This window comes from Puma concolor, chromosome A2 (genome assembly GCF_028749965.1).
Source record: "Puma concolor isolate L17-30 chromosome A2, mPumCon1.1.hap2, whole genome shotgun sequence".
Classification (NCBI taxonomy): Eukaryota; Metazoa; Chordata; class Mammalia; order Carnivora; family Felidae; genus Puma; species Puma concolor.
This window is the reverse complement of record NC_141668.1, coordinates 157,391,261-157,414,779: the sequence shown is the minus strand read 5'-3', so window position 1 is coordinate 157,414,779 and position 23,519 is coordinate 157,391,261. Positions and strand designations below refer to the sequence as shown.

The 23,519-nt window shown below is 53.2% G+C and overlaps 1 protein-coding gene across 3 annotated transcripts in view; it reads left to right on the top strand.

The window, feature by feature from the left end:
• Window positions 1–22,424, top strand: part of MAU2 (MAU2 sister chromatid cohesion factor) — a 30,811-nt gene extending 8,387 nt beyond the window's left edge. The window contains exons 2-19 of one of the 3 annotated variants that reach the window (XM_086698488.1): window positions 558–575; window positions 978–1,043; window positions 1,706–1,801; window positions 3,470–3,564; window positions 6,127–6,154; window positions 6,459–6,587; window positions 7,847–7,993; window positions 8,081–8,171; window positions 9,330–9,433; window positions 10,375–10,452; window positions 10,748–10,813; window positions 12,883–12,969; window positions 14,524–14,573; window positions 14,771–14,848; window positions 15,026–15,137; window positions 18,023–18,113; window positions 18,989–19,116; window positions 19,485–22,424. In XM_086698488.1, coding sequence (XP_086554614.1) covers window positions 558–575; window positions 978–1,043; window positions 1,706–1,801; window positions 3,470–3,564; window positions 6,127–6,154; window positions 6,459–6,587; window positions 7,847–7,993; window positions 8,081–8,171; window positions 9,330–9,433; window positions 10,375–10,452; window positions 10,748–10,813; window positions 12,883–12,969; window positions 14,524–14,573; window positions 14,771–14,848; window positions 15,026–15,137; window positions 18,023–18,113; window positions 18,989–19,116; window positions 19,485–19,559 — 1,539 coding nt within the window. In that variant the 3' untranslated portion in view covers window positions 19,560–22,424. Of the gene's footprint in view, window positions 1–557; window positions 576–977; window positions 1,044–1,705; window positions 1,802–3,469; window positions 3,565–6,126; window positions 6,155–6,458; window positions 6,615–7,846; window positions 7,994–8,080; window positions 8,172–9,329; window positions 9,434–10,374; window positions 10,453–10,747; window positions 10,814–12,882; window positions 12,970–14,523; window positions 14,574–14,770; window positions 14,849–15,025; window positions 15,138–18,022; window positions 18,114–18,988; window positions 19,117–19,484 lie in introns of all 3 variants that reach the window. The other 2 variants (XM_086698487.1, XM_025916209.2) reach the window with 2 other exon arrangements.
• The last annotated feature ends 1,095 nt before the right edge of the window (window positions 22,425–23,519 follow it).

Sequence of the window (23,519 nt, the reverse complement as noted above, 5' to 3'; positions counted from 1 at the left end):
TCAACGGGGGAGGGCCAGAGAGAGAGGGAGACACAGAATCCGAAACAGGCTCCAGGCTCTGAGCTGTCAGCACAGAGCCTGACACGGGACTTGAACTCACGGACCGCGAGATCATGACCTGAGCCGAAGTTGGACGCTTAACTGACTGAGCCACCCAGGCGCCTCCATAAGCATCTTGTAAGTGTTGCTGCTTCAGGAAGGACTGACACCTGCAGACCCACTCTCCAGTTGTAACTGATTTCTTGTGTCACTGTCTACCAGCTGTCAGTGTACTGCAGTGAGTGGTACAGCGGGGCTGTCTATACTCCTGAAGCATCTCTGCTTTGGTGGGAGGGGGCTCCAAATCTGACTCTGGAGGCTGGCAGGACAGAAAACTGCTGTCCGAAGGAGGAGCAGGTGCTCATTTTCCCATCCTTTCAGGCCAAGCAGGTCACCTTCCCCCTTAACTGAGCACCTGGAGATTTTGGTGACAGGACGACCTGTCTAAACCCTGAAGTGGAGCCAGTAAGCAGGCATCAAGTGTTTGAGAATTAATTCTTTTTTCTTTTTCTTTTCAGTGGTTGATATCGCAGCAAGTATCCTTTTCCTGTTGGTACTGTTCCCTTTAAGGAAAGCTCCATTTGAAAAAAATAATAAAGATTGTACTGCAAACTTGAACGCCCCCCCCCCCCCCCCATAAAGCACCCCAGAGTTTTAGGCTTTGCCCCACCTAAAGAATCCCTTCTTCGATGTGGCCATCCTTATGGACCAGCATGGCATGCCTGGGTGCCATGCTCCTCTGTATGTCCTATCAGCTAGCTCTGCACCCAGGTGGCACCAAAACTAGGGACTGCTGGAGGAGAACGTGAACTTGAGGTTTCAGAACAGGCAAGGATGTTTCTCTCCCACCAGCTGCTGTAACATAAGAACCCCAAGTTGTGGCCCTTGTAAACTGACCACTTTGCAGTGTCTCTCCTTCCTTAACTGGATGTTATTAGATCCAGCAGTTTGAAGATGTTAAGTTTGAAGCAGCAAGTCTTTTGTCCGAGCTGTACTGTCAAGAGGTAAGAACAAGGTTTCTGAAAGCAAAGTCACTTTCCCTGTAGTAAAGGCACAATGACAAACTGTGGCTCTCAGGAGTGGCCTCTCTGCTGGCTTTTAATACTTCCCATTACTTTTCTACCTCCGATGCCCTGGCACAGAGCATCCATGAGTCGTCACCTGCTAACGAAAGCCAGCAAAATCTTTTTACCAAAGACTGTTGGAAAACAGCCTTGTTCCTAGGTTTAAGGTAATTAGTTCCTAACAAGTCCATATGCCTTCTTAACCTGGTTGTGATCTCAGGCATAGCTGAAAATCACCTTTCCTCACTTTGAGCAGTCACGTGGGAGGCTCCCTGGGCAGCAGGGACTACATACTTCACATCCCTGGCCCCTCTCTCTGGTTGTAGAACAGGAAAGATGGTAATTTGTCGTCTAATTTGACTGTTCGGGATTTTGGACTAAAGTTAGTTGAATGAGGAGTTATTTTAAGAGGAATGCAAAAACTTCCCAGCCAGTGAGTCCAATAAAATCTTTTCTTCTTTTAATAAAGTAAATTGGCAACCCACAGATCCTTTGGTGAGCGTGAACAGGAGTGGCCTTCTGGCGCCACAGCTGCTGCATAAGGAATCCAGCTTGCTTGCCGGCTTGTTTTTTCCTTCCCAAACTTGACTGTTTCCTTTCAGAATTCTGTAGACACAGCAAAGCCACTGTTGCGGAAAGCGATCCAGATCTCACAGCAGACTCCATACTGGCACTGCCGCCTGCTCTTCCAACTTGCTGTGAGTACCATGGACCCAGCCAAGAAGCATGGGGGCCCAGCAGGGGCTGTGACCTTGGGGCAGGTGTGCCCCAAGTACAAATAACAAACTCCAGGACACACAGACCCTCCTCAAGCTGCTGCACTGCATGGGTGGGGACACAGGGACATTTCTTTTACCTGCTAACCAGCCTCCGTCCTTGGCAGTACCCCCACCCCCAAACAGCCAGCACCTAAGGTGATGGTGGGAGTGTCCACCCCCTGGGGGCTGACACAGGGCCTTGTCTTCATGTTCCCCTCTCTCCTGGTGCTTCATTTGGCCTGTGTTCATTTAAATATGGGGAGGGGTGCCTGGATGGCTCAGTCGGTTAGGCATCCGACTCTTGGTTTTGGCTCAGGTCATAATCTCACGGATTCATGAGTTGGAGCCCCCCATTAGGCTCTGTGCTGGTGGTGTGGAGCCTGCTTGGGCTTCTGTCTCTCCCTCTCTCTCTGTCCTTACTCCACTCACACTGTCTCTGTCTTTCTCAAAAATAAATAAACTTGGGGCGCCTGGGTGGCTCAGTCGGTTAAGCATCCGACTTCAGCTCGGGTCATGATCTCACACTCCATGAGTTCGAGCCCCGCGTTGGGCTCTGTGCTGACAGCTTAGAGCCTGGAGCCTGCTTCAGATTCTGTGTCTCCCTCTCTCTCTGTTCCTCCCCTGTTCATGCTCTGTCTCTCTGTCTCAAAAATAAATAAAAACATTAAAATAAAATAAGTAAACTTTAAAGTTTTTTAAATAAAAATAAATTTATTTGGGGAGCATTTCTTGCCAGTAGCCCACTGTGTTTTGTAAGGACTGAGCTGAGATTGCCATTTACCTATTGGGCAATGAATGCCTGAGTCAAGCCTGGGCTCCATGTAGGTCCTCCCTTCATCTCCCCAGATATAGGTCGTCCCTGTATTCTGAGACACTCAATTGGTTGGGGGGCTTTCTAGGCTGGGCCTTCCTGGCTGCAGTGGAGGGGCCTGCCGGCTGGGGATCAAGATGAAGGACAGTAGGCTCTACTGTGAGGGACACCTCTTTTGTGGTGGGCTCTGCCCATACCTCCCCCTCATTGGCTGGATTCCAGTCTCTCCTGTCTCAGAACCTCCCTGCCCACCAGGCTGCTCTCACCTACCCTTCATGACACAGCCCTGTCACCTGCCTGTACAGCCGGACTGTGAGTCACCTGAGTCATTGGGCACCACATGCATGTAGGAACCCAAGCTCTTGACCAAGGCCCTGCAAGTGTACCTTCCTTTGAACCTGTTAAAGCCTCTCTGTTTGAAACATCTATAGGCACTTAATGCCTGAGGGAGTCCCTCCTTGCTTGGGGCTCCTCTGGCCACCTCCCTAGTGACTGCCCCCAAAGGCAATCTGCAAAGCACACAGACACACTCACAAAGTCTTAGGGGTCTATGCCCATAAGTATTAACTGCTGGCTCTGTGAGCCGTTAAGCTTAAATGAGGTACACTGTAGGTGAAGTGGAGTTCTGTACCCAAAGCAATTAATGTGATGAGATAATCTGGTTGATTTAGCTCATAACTGACATTAAGACAATTTTGTTGGGGTGTGGGGAGGTTCAGTTTTAAGTCACCAACAGAGCACTGAGGTCAGGTAGTAGGTGCTATAAAGTAAGCGTCATTGCTCTCTCTCCTTTTTAGCAACTGCACACGCTTGAGAAGGACCTGGTGTCAGCCTGCGACCTCCTGGGCGTGGGGGCTGAGTATGCCCGAGTTGTGGGATCTGAGTATACACGGTAGGCACCCTCTATCCACACTCCTCTCCCCCTTGGAAACAGCTGGCTGTCTTGTCCTGGACAACAAAGAGAATTGGCATTCTGGCTCGAAAGAGGGATCACTTTGGTGCATAGTAAAAAAATGTGGCGATTAAAGCAGCACCAGACATCTCTTGCCCCATCGATTTATGAAGTTGGAGGGGAGAAGCTACTGACAAGGGGAGAGCAGCCTGCATTCTCAGTGCTTGCAAGAACGTAGTGTCTCTTAAAATAAAAGCCGTTCATATGATGTGCTGGGCTGGCCTCTTTCTGGCACAGATGCAAGAGCAGTGCTCCCAGAAGGTGATGTGCTTGGCAGTGCCTGTGGGCTGCCCCAGTGTCCCAGCTTTTAGATGTACAACAGGAGACAGAATGAGTGGACGTTCGTGTAAAAGAGGGGACGTAGGTTCATGTTACCCACAGAACTGCTTAGACCAAGGTCTGGAGACTGGTGCCTTGGGATCAGGGGTCAGAGGGCACTGGTGCTTCATTGTGTACCCTCCATGAAGGTGTCCAGATTGTCTGCCTCTTTTCCTGTTGAAGAGAAGAGCCCTCTGCAGTAGACAGGCACAGACAACAGTGCTCTTATTCTGTTGTATGCATTGGGGTTCTGGAAAGTTAAGTTTCACAAGGCTGATCTTACCCCATGGAATTGTTGGGAAACAACTGTTCCCAACTCTATTGTTTGAGCTCTAGACTTGAAAGTGCCCGAGAGGAGCCACTCAGTTCCTCCTAGGCTGTCTTGGACTCTTGGCTACCCTGCCTTGAGATGGTGGCTGTCACATACCCTGGCCCCACACTCCTGGCCTTCCCTGCCCCCCTTGTGCTGTAGCTATCACTAGGTTCATGGTGACAGGCCCTACAGGGCATGGGGACAGCTGAACACTCTACATGTTCTCTCTAGAGTGTCTTCTTACAGGCTTCTGTGCCACTGTGGACAGGCGGCCTGGGTGGGCGACCTGGGTGTAGACCCTATAGTCTGCCTGCCATGAAGTAACAACAAGGAATGGTGTGGTGGCCTGGAGCATCGGCATCTGTTGTGCTATGTGATTGTGACCTCCCCACCTCAATCTCCTCACCCAGAAAATGGGAGGAATGGCACCTACTTGATGGGGTGTCAGTTGGAACACACGGGGATTCTGCCAAGACTGTCAGGAAGGAGACTTTGATATTGAACAAACTGGGGGCCTGGGGGCCTGTACGACCACAAGGATTCCTGAAAGCAGCAGCCCCTGCCCCACGCTGGCATGCTGAGGCACCTTGGAGCTGAGTTTGAGGCCAGGCTGGCCCGGCTCCTTCCCCTGTTGTTTTGGCTGTTCTCAACTTTTTAACAGCTTGGAGTACCTGATTAGCTCAGTGAGAAGAGCATGCAACTCTTGATCTTGGGGTTGTGAGTTCGAGCCCCACATTGGATAGAGAGATACTTAAAAATAAAACCTTTACATTTTTTTTTTTTTCAACGTTTATTTATTTTTGGGACAGAGAGAGACAGAGCATGAACGGGGGAGGGGCAGAGAGAGAGGGAGACACAGAATCGGAAACAGGCTCCAGGCTCTGAGCCATCAGCCCAGAGCCTGACGCGGGGCTCGAACTCACGGACCGCGAGATCGTGACCTGGCTGAAGTCGGACGCTTAACCGACTGCGCCACCCAGGCGCCCCAAAATAAAACCTTTAAAAATAATAAATATTTTTTAAAAATTTTTTATTTATCTTGAGAGAGAGAGACAGACACAGCATGAGTGGGGAGGGGCAGCGAGAGAGGGAGAGAGAGAATCCCAAGCAGGTTCCACGCTGCCAGCACAGAGCCCAACATGGGACTCGAACACACGAAGCCATGAGATCATGACCTGAGTCGAAACCAAGGGTCAGACACCTAACCAACTGAGCCACACAGGCGCCCCAAAAGTAATAAATTTCTTAACATGCTCATTTTATAATTTTTATGCTTATGATAGTGGTACACACACATTTAGAAAGTTACAAAAAGGTTTCAGTGTTGGCTCTAGAAATCTTCTGGCCTCATTGCCCCCTGAGGGTTGAGACAGGGTGGTGAGGCTGCTGATGTGCCTGGGGCTTCCTGAGTTTATCTCTTTAACCCTCAGGAGAATCTGAAGGGTTCAGAAGAGGAAGTAGAGGCGTAGATTTGAGTTCAGGCACCTGAGCCTGTGTGCTTGCCCCCTGCCCAGTGCCATCCACTGACACAGAGGCCCTGTCTACACTGTCAGCCAGGGTGAAATTATGGCAGACTTGCCATTCCATACTCTGCTCCTCCACACTTTCTGAGCACCTGTTTATGCCTTCTGGGCTTTGGAGCCTCGTGAACATCTAAACCAGGCAAAAATAGTAAAGAAAGATCAAATAGAGTAAAATAGAACAGTTGTAAATAAAACACATCTCACTGGGGCTGGAGACCACCAGGGACTGCTGTCATCCACTTAATTATCCCCAGAAGTGGCACATTAGGTCCCCATGAACATTGGGGTGGCACAGTCGTCCCAGGAGATGCCAGGGCCCCACAGACTGACTCACCCTCTCTTTTCCAGGGCTTTGTTCCTGCTCAGCAAAGGGATGGTAAGTCAAGGCTGGGTGGAGTGGGGCTGGTTGGAGGACATGAAGCCAGGCCCTGCTCACTTGCCATGGTGCAGCCCCCCTTGGGGGCCCAGACCCTCATGTACAGCGGGCTACAGCAAGGCCGAGGCCCTGGTGCCCCTGCTGGGTTCAGAAGTGAAACTCAGATTCCAGGTTGTGGGATTTGTGCTAAGGAAGGGGCAACCTGGGTTTGTTTTGTGCCCTCTTTGTGGTGCTGGTGGTCCCCTGGAGGGGGGCAGCCCTGTGCACCAAGGGGTGCTCCCACCACCTGCGTCTCCCTCCCCAGCTGCTGCTGATGGAGCGCAAGTTGCAGGAAGTCCACCCGCTGCTGACCCTCTGTGGACAGATAGTTGAGAACTGGCAGGGGAACCCCATCCAGAAGGAGTCTCTGCGTGTCTTCTTCCTAGTGCTCCAGGTGACCCACTATTTGGATGCTGGGCAGGTACGTAGTGCCTCCCGTGTGAGGGCTGATGGGGATTGAGCAGGCTGTGAGTAGGCTTCCTGCCAAGATGTCACCTCTGTGGTTGCATCCTGTCACTAGCCACACAACATGGCTGTCATTGAGAGCTCAGCTTCTGCTCCACACCTTGTCATGGTCTGGCACAAGTGCTTTGTCCCTGTGAGCAGAGGGCACTCCGAGAATGGGAGTCTCCTGTTCCCAGCATAATGGCAAGAGTATTTGTGGCGCACACGTCCACTCAGTGCGTGGACAGTTGAAGGCATCTAAGGGCAGTTTGGGAATCCATGAGAATAAACTGAGGATTCTGGCATGGTGCCTGGCACACAGCGGGTGCTCAAGCAGTGTCTGTCCACACCCCACCCCCTGCCCCAGCTGATGACGGCTTTATGCCGTTCAAGTAGGGACTGACAGGATCAGCTGTAATTCTCGTGTGGTCGAGGAGCAGCTGCATTTGTGCATGGGTGAACGTCTCAGCCTTTTGGGGGTGCTACTCCATCTTCCCCACCCTGTCCTAGTGACCAACCACAGGCAGGACCTCTCTGGTGTCCTGGGAGGCCGCAGGTGGAGCCTAGTGGCTGTGAAGGCCCCAGAAAGTGCCGAGTAGGTGTCTCATTGGTGAAGGGCTTCCTTTGTTCTCCCTCTTGCACCCAGCTGTGCCTGTTGAGCCAAGCACCACACTCAACACATAGAAACACAGAGCAGACACTCATGGGGTGTTGATGGCTGTGTAAATGGCCTGTGGGGGCCTTGGGACAGGGCTTCCCTGTGCAGAGAGGCCAGTCTGTACAAACCATGGCATCTGCAGGACTCCCAGGTAGCCACTTCCCACCCCCTGGGATAACCAGCTGCCCCAGCCCTGTCTTTCTCTCCTGGGGTTACTACAGGAAAGAAGAAACGTGATTTGAACAGGGTCTTTGGACGGACTTCTCGCAGGACTTGGTATTGGGCCCAGCACCGGGTGGTGGCCAAGCCTTAGTCCCATAGATGACCTACCTGGTCCTACCATGCTCCCTGAGAGCTGGCTGACCAATCTGGGGGTGGGCTTCCTGCAAGTAGTGAGCATAGCAGGGGCTCCTAGAAGGAGGGGGCTAAAAAGTTGCTGGACAGGCAAGACCTGGTTAGCCGCCACTGTGGGAGCCTTGTGTCCTGAGGGGCCTGGCACCTGGTGGGAGTGGGCAGGCACTCAGGCATGTGGTGCCACTCGCCTGCTCCAGGTGAAGAGTGTGAAGCCGTGCCTGAAGCAGCTGCAGCAGTGCATCCAGACCATCTCCACGCTGCACGACGATGAGATCCTGCCTAGCAACCCTGCTGACCTCTTCCACTGGCTGCCCAAGGAGCACATGTGTGTGCTCGTCTACCTGGTGAGTCTCTAGAGGCCTGGGGCCAGGGTGGCTGGGGGTGGTGAGGAGAGGGTCACAGTGACCGCTGCTGTCTGGTCTTGTTGCCAGGTGACCGTGATGCACTCCATGCAGGCCGGCTACCTGGAGAAGGCACAGAAATACACAGACAAAGCTCTCATGCAACTGGAGAAGCTCAAGAGTAAGTCTCAGTGGGGCTGTGTTCCATTGGCACGTTGCATAACCACAGCGCCCCCTGGTGGGTGGCACGAGTGCCACCTCTTATGCTAGCCGGAAGAATCCAGAATGACAGCAGTGCTGAGCAGTCACCATGAGTCCCTGCCCCATGGGTCTTGTTAACCCAGTAGAAAGATGGGGGCAGTCTGGGATAGGGGCAGAGCAGGCCAAGCCTGGGCTTGATCCTTATTCTGTGGCCAGGAGGGGTCTTGTACTGTCTCTGTCCTATCCCCCCACTGCTTAAGATGAGTGTGAGGGTTAGTGGGTCCCCATCAGAGCCTGTTAGGAGTCGGCGGCCACTTTTGTTATCTGTGCTCAGTGTTGTGACTGAGGATCACACTTGGTGAGACTGGGATGGGAGCTTCAATCTCACTGACCAATAGCAGGCCCTCTAGAGGTCTTGGGTTCTGCCTGGATGCTCAACTAATCCATCTCGTGGGACCCAGGGTCCTGTGACTAGTAGAATCTGAGAGCTGCATGTGTCCATGGCTGGCTCAGCACCCCTATTAATCTGTTCATTTGCTTCCTGTGCCCTCATAAGTGCCACTGGGGGAGGAGCCTTCAAGACTGTAGAATCAAAACCCACAAAAATGGCAGTTCTTTCCCTCCAGATGAGTTGGGAAAGGGCTGTGGGTGCTGTCTGGTTCCAGTATGAGGGCAGCCTCTCAAGGAAGCCAATAGCTGGGTTCCCTCACTGCTGCCTGAGGCCTTTTTGCACACTTTCAATCTTCTGGGCTACAACATTTCTAGAACCATTGTGTCCAGAGTGCTCTTGAGCACTCCCCTAGGTCAGAGTAGAGTGAGGATGGAAGACCAGTCTCTTAGGATTTCTTATTCTTAGAACACTCTGATCACTAAAACCTGGCTCTGAGCCTGTCTCCCCACCTGGAGAAGGAGATGAGCCCCCTTGCTCTTAGGGTGCAGTGGGCACCACACCAAGTGAGGTGACAGAGCTAGTGCTGAGCTGGTGCCCAGCAGAGCAGATGGGCTCAGACCTGGGTTGCCACAGGGCCAGTGTGGTGCGAGGTGGAGGGTGTGAAGTCCCCAGGAGGCTCTGTGTCAGTCTCCTGGGGTCTCTTCTCTAGCTGTACCTTGAGTGCTCACCCTCACTTCTCACCCCCAGTGCTTGACTGCAGCCCTATCCTGTCCTCCTTCCAAGTGATCCTGCTCGAGCACATCATCATGTGCAGGCTTGTCACGGGACACAAGGCTACTGCACTGCAGGAGGTAATGCCACCAGAGGCCACGCACACGGGTGGGAAAACTGGGAGTTTGCCACATCTCATAAGTCGTCACATGGGAGAATGTAAATTTGCCCAATGTGTGTCAACAGAATATCCAGGCTTGTTTCACTATAATTTGTTAGTTCATGACCCTGATGGACACAACTAATCAGAGAATATGATACAGAAGTCAAAGGTTCTGGGTACCTGGGTAGCTCAGCTGGTTGAGCTGTCAGACTCTTGATCTCAGCTCAGGGATGTGAGTTCAAGCCTCACACTGGGCTCCGCGCTGGGCATGAAGCCTACTTAGAGAGAGGGGCGCCTGGGTTGTGGCTCAGTTAGTTAAGGGTCCGACTTCGGCTCAGGTCACAATCTTGCAGTTTGTGAGTTCGAGCCCTGTGTTGGGCTCTGTGCTGACAGCACAGAGCCTGGAACTTGCTCCAGATTCTGTGTCTCCCTCTCTCTCTGCCCCTCCCCTACTCTCTCCCACTCTCTCTCAGAAATAAACAAGAAAAATTTTTAAAAAGAGAGAGAGAAATCACTAGTCCTTTCTCTAGAAGTAGGCATGCCCAGGGAACACGGGGTCTGAGAATTTGGGGTCCCCTGACAGTGATCCTAACACTCCTCCTGCCCTGATCCATAATCTCTGATGCTCATCTTCCTGAGAGGAAGCAGGTGCCCTGAGTAGGTAAGGGTGCTGTATGGCTGAGACACATGGCAGAAAGAGAGGAAGAGGTGGTGGTGATGGACAAGGGTCACCATTCTCGAGGAGGTTGGGCCTGCACTTGGCCCTCACAACAGATACCTTTGCTGGGACTTTGTGCCCAGATTAGAGAAGGTAGGATGTGGGCACACCTGTCGGCTTCGAGGGTCTCCCAAATGCTGCTGGGACACCAGGTCCTGTGTTACAGGCCATGTGACGTTGAGCATGCTCTTTCCCGACAGATCTCCCAGGTCTGCCAGCTGTGTCAGCAGTCCCCCCGGCTCTTCTCCAACCACGCCGCACAGCTGCATACGCTGCTGGTGAGTGCACCAGGCTGCCTGCCCCCAGCCCCATTCCAGTTGGTGATCCCGTGACTGCCGCCCCACACAGCATCCAGAATATTTCCGGTGGGCTTCTTTCTGACCAGCATCTTAAGTCTGAGTTGACCTAGGTCCTGGGAGGAGGGAATAATTGAGCATGCCATCTTTCTGCCTCTTTGCTGGAATAAAGCTCAGATGTAGCTGGCTCAGTCGTCACTTACCAGGCTCCTGTGGGTTTAGTTGTGCAGCCCTGGGGAAACTGTGGCTTCAGGGCCTCAATGCCTTCTTCTTCCAGGGCCTGTACTGTGTCTCTGTCAACTGCATGGACAATGCAGAAGCCCAGTTCACCACAGCCCTGCGGGTAAGGTGCCGGCCCTCACTCCATGGGGCGGGCGGTGCTTCTCAGTGAGGAGTCGGGTGTGGTCGGTGATGAGGACATCCTCTGCATGAAACCGTGCCCAGTGGGCCACTCTACAGCATGCAGCTTGATGCGGGTCATGACAGTGACGGGCCGGGGCTTTCCGTGGCAGGATCTGTGCTACTCAGATGGATCAGGGCCAGCACTGGCAGCACAGTATGACAGGAGATAACTGTGGGCAAGGAGGCTTCTGGCTAGCCTTGGGTGGGGCTTCCCCAACTAACCTGGAGGGCAGCCACCAGGGAGAGCCTAGAGCCCACTGGTACCGTGGCCTGTGCAGCCTCTTTCACTCCTGATTCCCAGCCTTCCTGATATCCTGCCAGGTTGGTGTTGGCTCCTGTCACAGCTGAAAATGCAGAGTCACTTGGCAGGGTTCAGGGGATCCCTGGAGCCACCCCAACAGCAGTCCCGGGACACAAAGCTGGGTCTGCCCTCACCCTACAGCAGCCTGGTTGCACTGGGAGCAGAGGATACCTCGTGCTGCAGGTCACAAGGAAGCTCCGCTGGGGCGATGTTCTCGCCTCTGACAGGTCCCGCCGTGCCCTGGGAAAAAGCTGGTGCCACGTCCTCCTTCAGAGACAGCCCCCTGCCAACCCCCAGGTCCGGGAGTTGATAGCACAGTGCCAGGCCCCAGTCTGCCTGCCTTATTCCAGGACCAGATAAGCACATCCCCACCTTGGCCTCTATGTCCTCACAGGAAAAGGAGGCTAGCAACACCTTCCTCCCAGGGGACCGAGCAAGCCCCAAGCAGAGATGTTGGGATGTGGGGGTGGCTGTGTGACTCGGGTAAAGTTGCTGGGGGTGCTGCGTGCGCCCTGTCAGATGGGGAGCTCTGCTCTGTCCCTTGTGCCAGTCTCTTTGCTCCTGGGGTTGGGCTCGGTGGCATTGCTGCTCCTCTGAGATGCTCTGTGTGGCTGTGGATGCCGCCACCCCCACTGCTTGTCTTAGCAATGTTTAGGAGCCTCTGGCTGCATGCCAGAGTGTGAGAGTAGATGTGGTGTCCGCTCCCAAGGCCTTCTGGGCCTTTCCATCTATGCCCACTCCTCTGGGCCCTGGTCAGCTTGTGCTGCGGTACCAAGACACCGCCACACAGCGCCCTGTGTTGCCTGCAGTTATCCCACGGCCCCATGAAGTTCTCTCCACCTCTCCCTCCCCATCTTACTTCCCACAAGTGTCTGCTGCTGCTTTGATAGTTTGTGCCTCAGGGAGTCCGCGTGGCTCTCCTACAGGCCACGTGGGAAGTGGTGCAGCCAGGATACACGCTCAAACCCCCTGGCCCCAGACACGTGCTCTTCCTGTGGTCCTACAACAAACAAACCAGAGCGTCTTTGCTCATATCAGAAGACCTTCTGGGCCTCCTTGGCACATGCTGGGGTCTTGTGGGTGGGATCTGCATTTCCCAGGCATCCTCAGCCTCTTACACAGCTGTGCTTTCTCAGCCCCGCTGGGAACCAGGATCTGGGTAACAGTCGGGTCACTCAGATTGATCCCTCTTTTGACCATTTTTATTTCCCAAGAAGAGCTGGGATCAACGGTCATCTACTACCAGCCATCGGCAGCATCTCTGGTCTCTGACAGTCTCAGCTACCTTCCTGGCATGTCCTCCCCAGGACCAGCAAGTGCTTCTGCTGTGTCAGCCCACACTGGAGTCCCAGGGGTCACTGGCTGTAGTGTGGAAGGAGGGGTTGTCCAGGTCTCAGACCTAAGAAACAAGCAGAAAATGGACTAAAGTGCAGTGTGTTCTCAGGGCAGGATCAGAGGTGGCTGGTTTTCCTTTGTTTCCTGAATTTCTTATAATGTGGATGACAGTTTGATAGTGAAAAGAACTAACAGCTATATGCTCCTGGGGTTTAGGAGGCAGGCAAGGGGGGGTAAGCCTGAAATGAAAGGAATAAAGTGATTCTAGATTAGTTGCTGTGGAGCACTTGGGTGGCTCCTGTGCCACTGAGTGGCCCTCGTGTGATGTGGCTTTGCCCAGCCTGGCCCTCTAATGCCTATGTGTCCTGTCCTAGCTCACCAACCACCAGGAGCTGTGGGCCTTCATCGTGACCAATCTGGCGAGTGTGTATATACGGGAAGGAAATAGACACCAAGAGGTAGTAGGTGACATGCTTCATGTTTGGTATCTTTTCAGCTCTTATCCGGGGGTGGTGGGGTTGAGGTTGTCCTGGGCACCAGCAGATCTCAGCAACCCCAGCGTTTCCACTCTTCAGCAAGCATCACACTTGTGTCCCCCACAGAGTTGCAAGTGTGGCTGGGGCAGGCCAGGTCTAGGACAGGAACGTTTCCTAGGTAAATACCACTTCTCCGTGTTAAAAATGAGCCAAATTTGAGGTCCCTGAGTGGCTCAGTTGGTTGAGCGTCTGACTTCGGCTCAGGTCATGATCTCACAGTTGGTGGGTTTGAGCCCCACGTCAGGCTCTGTGCTGATAGCTCAGAGCCTGGAGCCTGCTTTGGACTCTGTGTCTCCTTCTCTGCCCCTCCCCTACACATACTCTGTCTCTCAAAAATGAATAAATGTTAAAAAAAAATTTTTTTTAATGAGCCAAACTTTATTGAGCCCCACAGAAGAAATCCAGTTTATTCTACCTGAGCTGTCTGTTCTAGAATGTCAGTGAGGCCTCATGGCTTACTTCTGAGGAGCAGTAGCTCAGGCAGGCAGTCTTCTGCACTGTGCTCCGAGGTTATCCTAATGACCCAGCCTCCTGAGGGGTAGGGGATCCCAGGGCTTGTCCTCACAGGAGAGGTGCCCTCACCAGGTTCCCCCTGCAACCCTTAGCCCTGGGATTCCCCCCTCAGCCCTAGGGTCACTGCCTCCCCTCCTGGCTCTGGCATCCTGCCTCCAGAGTATCTCAGATTTAGTTACTTTTCTACCTTCATGGTTTTCATTTTATCTTTTGTCTATAAAAAGTTTAGCTGACCTCCCAGCTTCTGGGTTAGTTTGGATGCTTTGGGCTGCAGGGAGCAGAGAAAGCCCAGACTTCTCACTTCAGCAGTGAGGAAGCAATGGGCAGGGTCATCACAGGGCCAGGAGTGGCCTCCATGGGTCACACTTGGTGACCCTTGGAGGATCTTTGCCCTCTCAGTGTCTGCCTCTTGGAGGTGCTATGGGGACACTGGGAGCAGCTTCAGCCCACTTTGACCCTTGTCCTCTCAGCAGCCAGAGAGGACCTAAGAAGTCAGTCACATGGCTGCCTATCAGAGCCTCCCAGGATCCCTGCATCTCCAGATAAAGCCTACCCCCAACCCACAAGACCCATGTGGGCTGATATTACCACCTCGCTCCTCCACGCAGGGCCCCTCTGACCATACAGAGGCTGAGACTAAGCAGCTGCCCTGACTCCCCCGCCCCCCCCCCCCATCCCCTTCATCTGACACAGGGCAGGTTGAGGGTGTGAGGACCCCAGTCCTTCACACTGGAGGCCATGATTCCTGTCGGGTAGGGGGGTGAGGAAGTAGACAGCTCTGTACAGTCTCCTACAGTGCCCTCATCTGTCCTTGTAGGTCCTGACCCCTCCCCTCACTCAGGCATGGGATTTGGGGTGAAGTTTGGGTTGGGAAGATGCAAGCAGCCCTAGTCAATTTAGTGGATGTTTGAGGCTGAATTTTCTCATGTTTATGCAAGATGATTCTAACTGACGTTTCCACCACAGCTGTACAGTTTGTTGGAGAGGATCAATCCGGACCATAGCTTCCCTGTCAGGTAGGAAGGCCCAGTGCTGAGTGCCCATTGACCTATTGTCTTATATTTTCTCTGCTCTTGAAGTGGTGCCAGTGCTGGGGGGGACCCAACTGCCCTGTGTATCTGTACCTCTCTCCCCACCCTCTTCCCACTCCCCTTCGTAAACCTGCTGCACTCACAAAAATCCCACCGAAGTGTCACCTGCTCTCTCCCATCAGCTCACACTGCCTCCGAGCAGCAGCTTTCTATGTGCGAGGGCTCTTCTCCTTCTTCCAGGGACGCTACAATGAGGCCAAGTGAGTACCGGGAGAGGACCGGTTGCCCCACGCCCTTCTGTGTTGCTCCCTGACAGTATGTGCCCAAGGCCCTCTGTCCCTAAGAAAGGTGGGCTCTGCTCAGGGCCTTGGGGCTGCTGCTGCCTTTTCCTACCAATGAGGCATCCCCATGGGGCTTTAGCATCTGTTTTTGCATAGGCGATTTCTTCGAGAAACTCTGAAGATGTCCAACGCAGAGGACCTGAACCGGCTCACAGCCTGCTCCCTGGTGCTTCTGGGCCACATCTTCTATGTGTTGGGGAACCACAGAGTGAGTGTCCGGGGCTGGGCCAAGAGGCTGGGGGCCGGCACAGTGCTTACGGACTACCACCCAGCAGCACTTTGCATCCTGTGCTCCTCCATGATTTTATCTCAGTAACCCGCCCACTCCCCACTGCTCCATGAGGCTCTGTGAAGGAAGGGGCACCTTGGCACCATGGGAAGCAGGGCTGGGGGAGCTTTGGATCCCTGAAAGGTGGGTCTGTGAGACAGACGTGCCCAGTGCCATATGCAGGCAGTGGTTAAGCAGAGGCAGTGGTTAGTCAGAGCCCTATGGGCTGTCCAGAGCTGGCAGGGCTGAGGGCACGTTTCCCTTCTGTATGGTAATACCTGGGGGTGGACATCTCAGCCAGATACCTTAGGCTCCATTTTGCCTAGGGCACCCCATGTTTTCATTCTTACCTAGAATGGCCTCCTGGGGACTGGTCCCCAGTGGGATCAGCCAACTCTAAGTGTCTGAGTCAGATGGAGTATCTGGGGTGTACATCATCACTTCCTCTTACCTGTAGACCTCATGAGGCGATTAGTTTTTTTAAGATAGTATTTGTTCATGTCATCTAACGTGACCTGTTCGTGATAGAAAGTCTGAGAAGCAAAGAAGGAAGTGATTGCATGTCTTCTGTGTTCTAGCTGTTTCCAGCTGCCTCTGCCTACGCATATGTTTTGTTTTTTAGGCTGTTTCATAATTTGATGTCTTGTCTTTTTCTGTACCATTGGGTGAGAGTTTTCTTCGCGGCCACAAGAATTTTGAAGCAGCATCTGCTTCGTAGTTTAGTTAGCCTCACTTTAGCTAACACAGGGTATGTGTCTTGGCCCATAGGGGTTCCTCTGATCAAACCCTAGAGCTCCCTAAGAATGAGCATTTTTAACAACCTTGGCCCATCCCACTCCCCACAATCCTATGACAAGCACTTGCTGTGGCCCTGCAGCTCAGGTCCTGGTGGCCATGGCCTGAACACTGGGGACGTCACCACCTCCAAAGGAAGAGGACAAGCTTTGGGTTCTCCCTTCAGAGTGCAACTCTGCTCCATCTTGAATACCCTGTCCGCCTATTCCTCAGCCTCTGAGCACACAGAACAGTGGCTTGGTGTGTGTTTAGGAGCCACGTGGGGAACAAGTTCAACATGAGGCACTGCTGAGTGTGGGCTGCCCACCTCATGTCTCAGTGTGGTGATTACCCCGGTGTGTGATTACCCCGTTTTCCAGATGGGGAGATTAAGGTCACACAGTCCCAAACTGCAGACCCAGGCTTAGAACCAGACCTCACTGGCTCTCATTTGTCTAGAAGTCTCCAGAAGCCACCTTGAATGGGGCAGGGTAAGCAAAGCAGCTTTTCAGCTGCAGCTCTGGTTCATGTTTGGGGCAATCCTGGGGCATCTTATAGAACTTTTTTAGGAGCCTCTGCTGCTCCCTGTGTGTCTGGGCCTATGTGGAGTGACATGGGACCCCCAAGGACCCTTAGACCCAAGCCTGGCTTCAAGTGGCTCCAGGTCTGAAGGAGACACACCCAGACACAGCCAACTCTACCTGGGCCTGCCAGCCTAGAGGGTCCACAGGCATCATGAGTTCGTGAGCAGCTTCACACAGAGTACCTGTCAGAATCACACATTTTCATACCAGATTCTATGGGGCCACAAGCTGACATGGGGGAGCTTGCCCAGGAGAGCCAACAGGTACTCTCCTGGCAGCTTCCAAACAGAGGCCCAACCCCAGGCCTAAAGGAATACAGTAGTTTTTTTGTCTTCTGTTGTGCATTCTGAGGTCTTAGAAGGACTTCATTCAGTTTTGAAAAGCTTTGAGACCCACCTGAACTTCATCTTTGAGGTACCAACCATGGGACAGTGTGAAGTCATTGGGCTTTTGTGTCTATAAGGAGGCGTGTCTCACCCAATCATGTCTGTGCTGAAGCTAGGCTTCAGGAGTTGCTTTTGATGATTTGTAGGTCTCTTGACTATATGGCAACTGTCGGTCAGCAGCTGTTAGGTAGGGAGTTCTCCCGTGTCACCTTGAATCCAGCATTCAGGCCAGCAGAGCTTGTGGTCCCTAGGCTGAGGGGGGTCAGAGCAGTGGTACCAGTCATCCTGGGGTCAGGTATGGGTGTTTATGGCCCCCTGTCCACTCTCAGCACATGCTGGGCATTGAGGGGGGCGGGGGTGGCGTTGTACAGCCACTCAGTCAGAGTTGGAGCGTTAACATACCCTGGTGTCCCACAGCCCCGCGTGTCAGGTAGCCTCCCACAAGAGTGGACTTGTATGTAGCAGAGAAACCTCCCTTCCTTCTTTATCCTTTCGGTCCTCATCACTCCCACCAGAGCAGACTGCTTCCTCCTCCCATGCCCTGGGACCTCTGAATGTGCATTTCTAGTTGGCTCCTGATCTGGGTCCAGAGCTGACTGCTGCCAGTGCCTTTTATTCTAGTGAGAAAGACAAAAGCCTGTAGATTTGTCCATAGTCAACAGTGCCCCAGTGAGGAAGTAGATGCAGAGTTGAAGAGTGAGGGCAGTTTATTTTTTCCTGAGGTGTCGAAGAGTACTTCATTCTCGGTTAGTTGAGTGTCCAACTCTTGATTGTGACTCAGGTCGTGATCCCAGGGTTGTGGGATTGAGCCCTGCCTTGGACTATGCGCTGAGCATGGCACCTGCTTGAGATTGCCCCTCTGCCCTTCTTCCCTTTCTCTCTCTCTCTGAAAAAAAAAAAAGAAAAGAAGAAGAGTACTTCAGAGGTCACTTGAAATGGGCCCTGAAGTAGGAGTAGGAGCTTGCTTGCCAGTCAGCAGGAAGAGGGCACAGCCTGGGCTGGGGGTGATGGGTGGGTCCTAGGCTGTCCTTGCTGCCGGCTCCAGCCCCCCCTCCCTTCCCTGGTTGCTCTTGATCAACAGGAGAGTAACAACATGGTGGTGCCTGCCATGCAGCTGGCTAGCAAGATCCCAGACATGTCCGTGCAGCTGTGGTCATCAGCCCTGCTGAGAGGTGAGTACAACAGCCAGCCCTTCCCAGAGATCAGGGCCACTGGGGAGAGCCCAAGCCTAGAAGATACCGGGTAAGCCCTGTTTAGCTTCTGCTTAGACTGGGTCTCTACAGGGCACAGCCCCAATTCTAGCATATACTCAGGCTCCACAGGAGATCCTGTTTGGGGGCAGCAGGCACTGGGCTCAACACAGGATCGGTTCAGTCTCTCCATAAAGCCGTTTCTTGGAGTCTGGGTGAAGAATCGGGCTGTAAGCCCTACCCCTCATTCTTGGTTTCCTTCCCCCTGAATGGCTGTGTCAGTCGTCCGTCAGACAGTACTGGCCAGGGTGCTCTGGGTGCCCAGTGGGCTCTCCGCAGCCATCAGCGTTGTTACTGCTGCTCCCCTGTTTACAGATTGTGCTATTAAAGTCCAGAGACTCACCCAGGGCCCCCTGGAAGAGACAGAGAATGAGCTGCTCCTGTCTGCAGTGGGCTCTGTGGGCCTATTCAGTCCTCCTGCCTCAGAAGTGGGTGTTGGGTTCCCTGCTCTAGTGAGTTCCTGTGTGCCTAAGGGTTGGCCACGCCCTCCCCGGGAGGCCCAATATCCACAGGGAGCCTTAAGAGCTTTCACTGCCCAACCAGCCCTTGTGTCTGTCCATGTGGGCCACACTGCTCACCCACCTCCAAGAACATGACTCAGGAACTCAGAAGGGCATGTGTGAAGACTGTTGGCAGGTGGGCTTGCGGATCCCGAGACAGGGCTCAGGGCAGGTGACCTGCCAGGTACATAGGAACCTACTGGTTCGACCTTAGGGCTCTACCCACACCCAAAGGGAGGACGTGGGGGTGGTGACAGGGCAAGATGAATCTACCCTGTGTGTGTGTCCCACTCTTAGACCTGAACAAGGCCTGTGGGAATGCCATAGACGCCCATGAAGCAGCCCAGATGCATCAGAACTTCTCGCAGCAGCTGCTCCAGGACCACATTGAGGCCTGCAGTCTCCCTGAACACAACCTCATCACGGTATAGGCACTGGGTTTGGGGAGGCAAGATGGGGGTGCTGGTTGGCTCCTCGGGTCCTAGTTACCCCGCCTGAAGCACCCAGGGGGCTTGTTCCCTGAGGAGGGACGTACACGCTTGGCTGCCATCTCCTTGCACGTCTCCCAATAATCCCTAACTCAGCCTCACCTCAGGAGCCCCCTCAGATCGGGAAGACAACACCAGTCACCCAAGTGGGTGATGTAGGGTGCTTCCCAGGGGCTCCGCTGACTCACGTGTGGAGGACAGAGGGCCCTGGCTGGGTGACCAGCCCAAAGAGGGCAGCAGCCCAGGGCAGACACGCAGCCCATTACACCCCTGCTCCTCGCCCGTGTGTTCTCTCCTCTCTGCAGTGGACGGATGGCCCACCTCCCGTGCAGTTCCAAGCTCAAAATGGACCCAATACGAGCCTGGCCAGCCTCCTGTGAGGCTCCTGAAGGGAGCCACCCAGCTTCTCGGGGACTCTGTGGGGTCCAGTGTGTCCCCTACTTCCTTCCAGATGGCACTTGAGCTTTCCTTGGAGGTGTGCTGGAGTGTGTGTCCCCAGGCTTCCTTCCTGACTGTCTCCAGAGCTTCCAAGTCCCTATGGAGTGTGCGGTGCTGATTCCGCCCTCCCAGGAAGGGCTGGCCAGCCATTCCCACCGTGTAACAAGACCCCCAGTGCTGAGGCTTGCAGGTGGGATATTGGAGCCAACTTTCCAGAGCCATCTTTTAAAGTGGACTTGAATTGCCAGTTCTGCTTCCACGTCTGAGTCACGCCTTTAAGGGAACGTGTCTGGGCAGGGGACTGGGGTGCCAGTTGCCAGGGTGGGTGGTACCACTGGTGCATTGCCACATGACTTCCATCGCCTGGGCCTCCGTGCCTGGCTGGAGTGTTTCCTCTGCTCACAGCAACTTCCAGAGCCCAGAGGCAAAACGCCAGTTTCTGCCCCAAAATTGGAGGGAAGAAGTAATGGCATGTGTCAGGGACAAAAATGCACATCCCACCATGACACTTTTCCCGGCTTGCCTTTCTGTCCAGTGTCCTCTCCGACCCCATCTGACAGCCAGGGCCTCTGATCGGGAACCCTGGGGGACCCAGGAGCTCGGCTTCCAAACATCTGTACCTTGACTGGATTCAGTGTCCAGCCATGGAGGTGCACATTCTTGTAGACACGGGTGTGCATGTGTGTGTGTGTGCGTGTGTGGTGATTCACAGAGCTGGAGCTGGGGGCTGAGACTCTTAATGTGTGTATCAGCTACCTTCCCCTGTCAGCATCCATGCTGCTGGGCAGGAAGCAGAGGAGAAGGGAGGGGACCCTCCTTAGCCCACCTCAGGGTGCCCGAAGGAAGAAGGGCCTTGCTTCCTGGCAGCTCTGTGGTGTCCGCAGACGCCTGGAGCTCAGCTGGCGAGTAGACAGCGGTTCCCCTGGTCCCTCGCCCTGCTCTCAGGAGGGAGGATGAGGTGACCTGCCTGCCTTGGGTCTTCGGACAGCATTGAAACCTCTTCCTGAGCTGGACCCCAGGAGGCTCTGCCAGGCTCAGACAACCGTGCTCAGTTCTGTGCTCCTCTTGGATAGTCGAGGAGGTACCCCAGCGGTGATGGTGGCATTGAGGGCAGTCGAGGTAGCCACCTCCTCCAGCTTCCGGTGCCTGGAAGCGGTGCCTCGAAGCGTCTCCCCAGAGGAATGGTGAGTGGTCTTGCTAGTCAGGGTGGCTTGTTAGTTTGCATCTTGTTACCCTTGCACTGTGAGGGCTGCTTCTCGAAGCCTCAGTGTCTGACAGAAGGAACACTGGGATCACTCAGGTCAGCTGCTCAGGCCCTGAGGCCTGGGTGTGCCTTAGCCACAAGCAGGGCTGTCAGCAGACCTCCCTGCGCTGGGCCACTGCCCTTACCAGGCCAGCATCAGGCCCTTGCTGCCCACGTGGGAAGCCAGTGACAGGCGTGCAAAGTGAACTGCTGATTGGAGGCATGGGCTGGCCGGGACTTGTCCTATAAGGACCCACCATCTCTGTGGCATCCTGGATCACTCAGGAGAGCCTAGCACTGTCCCATGCTGCTCAGGGCCCCCATTTTGGCTGACCCTCCCGGGCCCATGAGGCCTACAAAAGAGGGTATGACATGTGGCCACAAGTTGTCCTGTCCTGTCTTCCTCCCCCCCTCAAGGGTACCCTCTAGGCCCTCCCCTCCACCCAAGGGACAGAGCCCCCTCTTACCATGAGCTGCCCCTGTTGGCCTGGACCCCGCACTGTATGACCTCTCCAGACCCTCATTACTTCTTCAATCACACTGTACATGTTTGTCTCTTCATATTTATTTAAGCCTTTCTTTGCTTCTAGGGCATTTTTTTATGTAGAAAAATAGTTGAAATAAGAACCTCAAAACTTAACATCTGTTCTGATGTTAAAGTATGTTTAATGACCACCCTGTTATCTATGTTCATGTAAAGTTAAGGATAAGTTTTTATGTTTACAGCTAAGAATTCAGTACTCCATGTTTAATATTCCACTCTAGCTTTATGGAAGCCAGACTGCGTGTACATGCATTTATGGGCGTGCAAGCTTTGAACTTTCCCTTTGCTGTAGCATCTTTTGGTTACATAAAGCTGTCATAGTACTTTCTTGTGAATCCGAATTGAGTGCCTCTCAGTTTTTCACTCAATCATAAGAATTTAAGACAGGCAGGAAGTGATCACCCAGGGAGACCTTACACACTCATAGCTAAGTATTCAGAAAAAATAGATAAGTGAAAAGTCTCAAGCTTTTCCGTGCACAGCGGTGCAAGGGAGGGAGCAGCAGAAAGATTCCTGTTGGCAGGTAAATTACTGAAAGCTGGCCAGACTCTTGTGTGCCCCTTCCACTCCCTCCTGTGGTCCTCAGGGTCTGGGAGCTGGTCCAGGAGATGCTGGGTTCCGGGTACACACGCTGCTGCCTCCCCACTGCTGGGTCTTTGCAGTCACCCATGGGTGAAGCGAGGGTCCTCTCCCTGGGGTAAGAACTCCACCCCACTTATTGGGAACACTGGCAAGGAAATCAGATAAGGGCTGCCTGGTGCAGTGGGTCGCATTTGTTGATTGCATTGTCTCTGTTCTGTTAAGGGTTTTTAAGAAGTATGTTTGGCATAATGTCTTTTAATGGGTTTGTAATATCTTCTGGTTTTAGCAGCCTGTAACTTCAGCTGGTGCTTTTAATCAGGAAAAAAGTTTTTGTAAATACAAAACATTGTTTAAAAGACGTAACCATAGAACATAGCTTCCCGTTTTTGGATTTCTTTTCCTATATATTCAAAGTAAAATAATTTGCAGGAGCCATCACTTGCTTTGTCTTTGTCGTGTTATCTGTCCCTTGTGTGCACTACTCCAGAGATGGGCTCTCACCCTCTGGCCGGGCTAGCAGGGCCACTAGACGAGTGGGCATCGGGGAGTTCTGCTAACCAACAGGTGTGAGGATGCAAAGCCCCATCCCCTGGACTGGCGGACCTAGTGGAAACCTGAGTCTTCTCTTCTACCGATGATGTTCCTCCAGAACAGCCCCACCTGGAGGAGAGGGGACCCCATAGACATCAAACATTTGGTCCACAGCGCTGCCTGTGCCTCCCTGGCTCTTACCACAGACGCACTTGCTTATTCACCTAGTGTCCTATTTCCTGTGTTCTTAGAAAACACAGGGTTTGGGATTGTTTTTTGTTTTTCAATTTTTCTTCTCTTTTTTGACATGAAAGTCACATAAAATTAGCCATTTAATGTGTACAATTCAATGGCACTAAGTACATTCACGGTGTTGTACAACCAACACTTGTCTAGTTCAAGAACATTTTTATCCCCTCAAAAGGAAATACTGTCCCCATTAACTCTCAATCCCATTCCCCCTCCCCCAACCCCTGGCAGCCACTAATCTGCTTTCTGTCTCTGGATTTGCCTGTTCTGGACATTTCATATAAATGGGATCATACACGTGGCCTTTTGTGTCTGGCTTCTTCCACCCAACGTATCTTCAAGGTTCGTCCACATTGTAGCATGAACCAGAATTTCATTCCTTAAAGCTGAATAATATTCCACTGTATGGATGGACCAGTTTGTTTATCCATTCGTCCGTCGATAGGTGTTTGGGTTGCTTCTTCCTTGTGGCTCTTGTGAGGAGTGCTGCTGTTGTGGATGTCCCCTACACATTTTTGTTTGAACATGTGTTTTTGATTTTCTTGGGTCGTGTCTTGTTCTTAACATGCAGGGATGGTGCCTGGCTGCCACCCACACTGTGTCAAGGCCCTCGTGTTGGTCTCATCACTATGCCCCACAGTAACGCCAAGATGGTCTCAACTGCTCCCTCCTAGGAGCATGTCTGAGCTTTCTTTTGGGCCATGGTCCCAAGGCAGGACCACGGGCCACTAAGTGTGTCAGTGACTCCACACA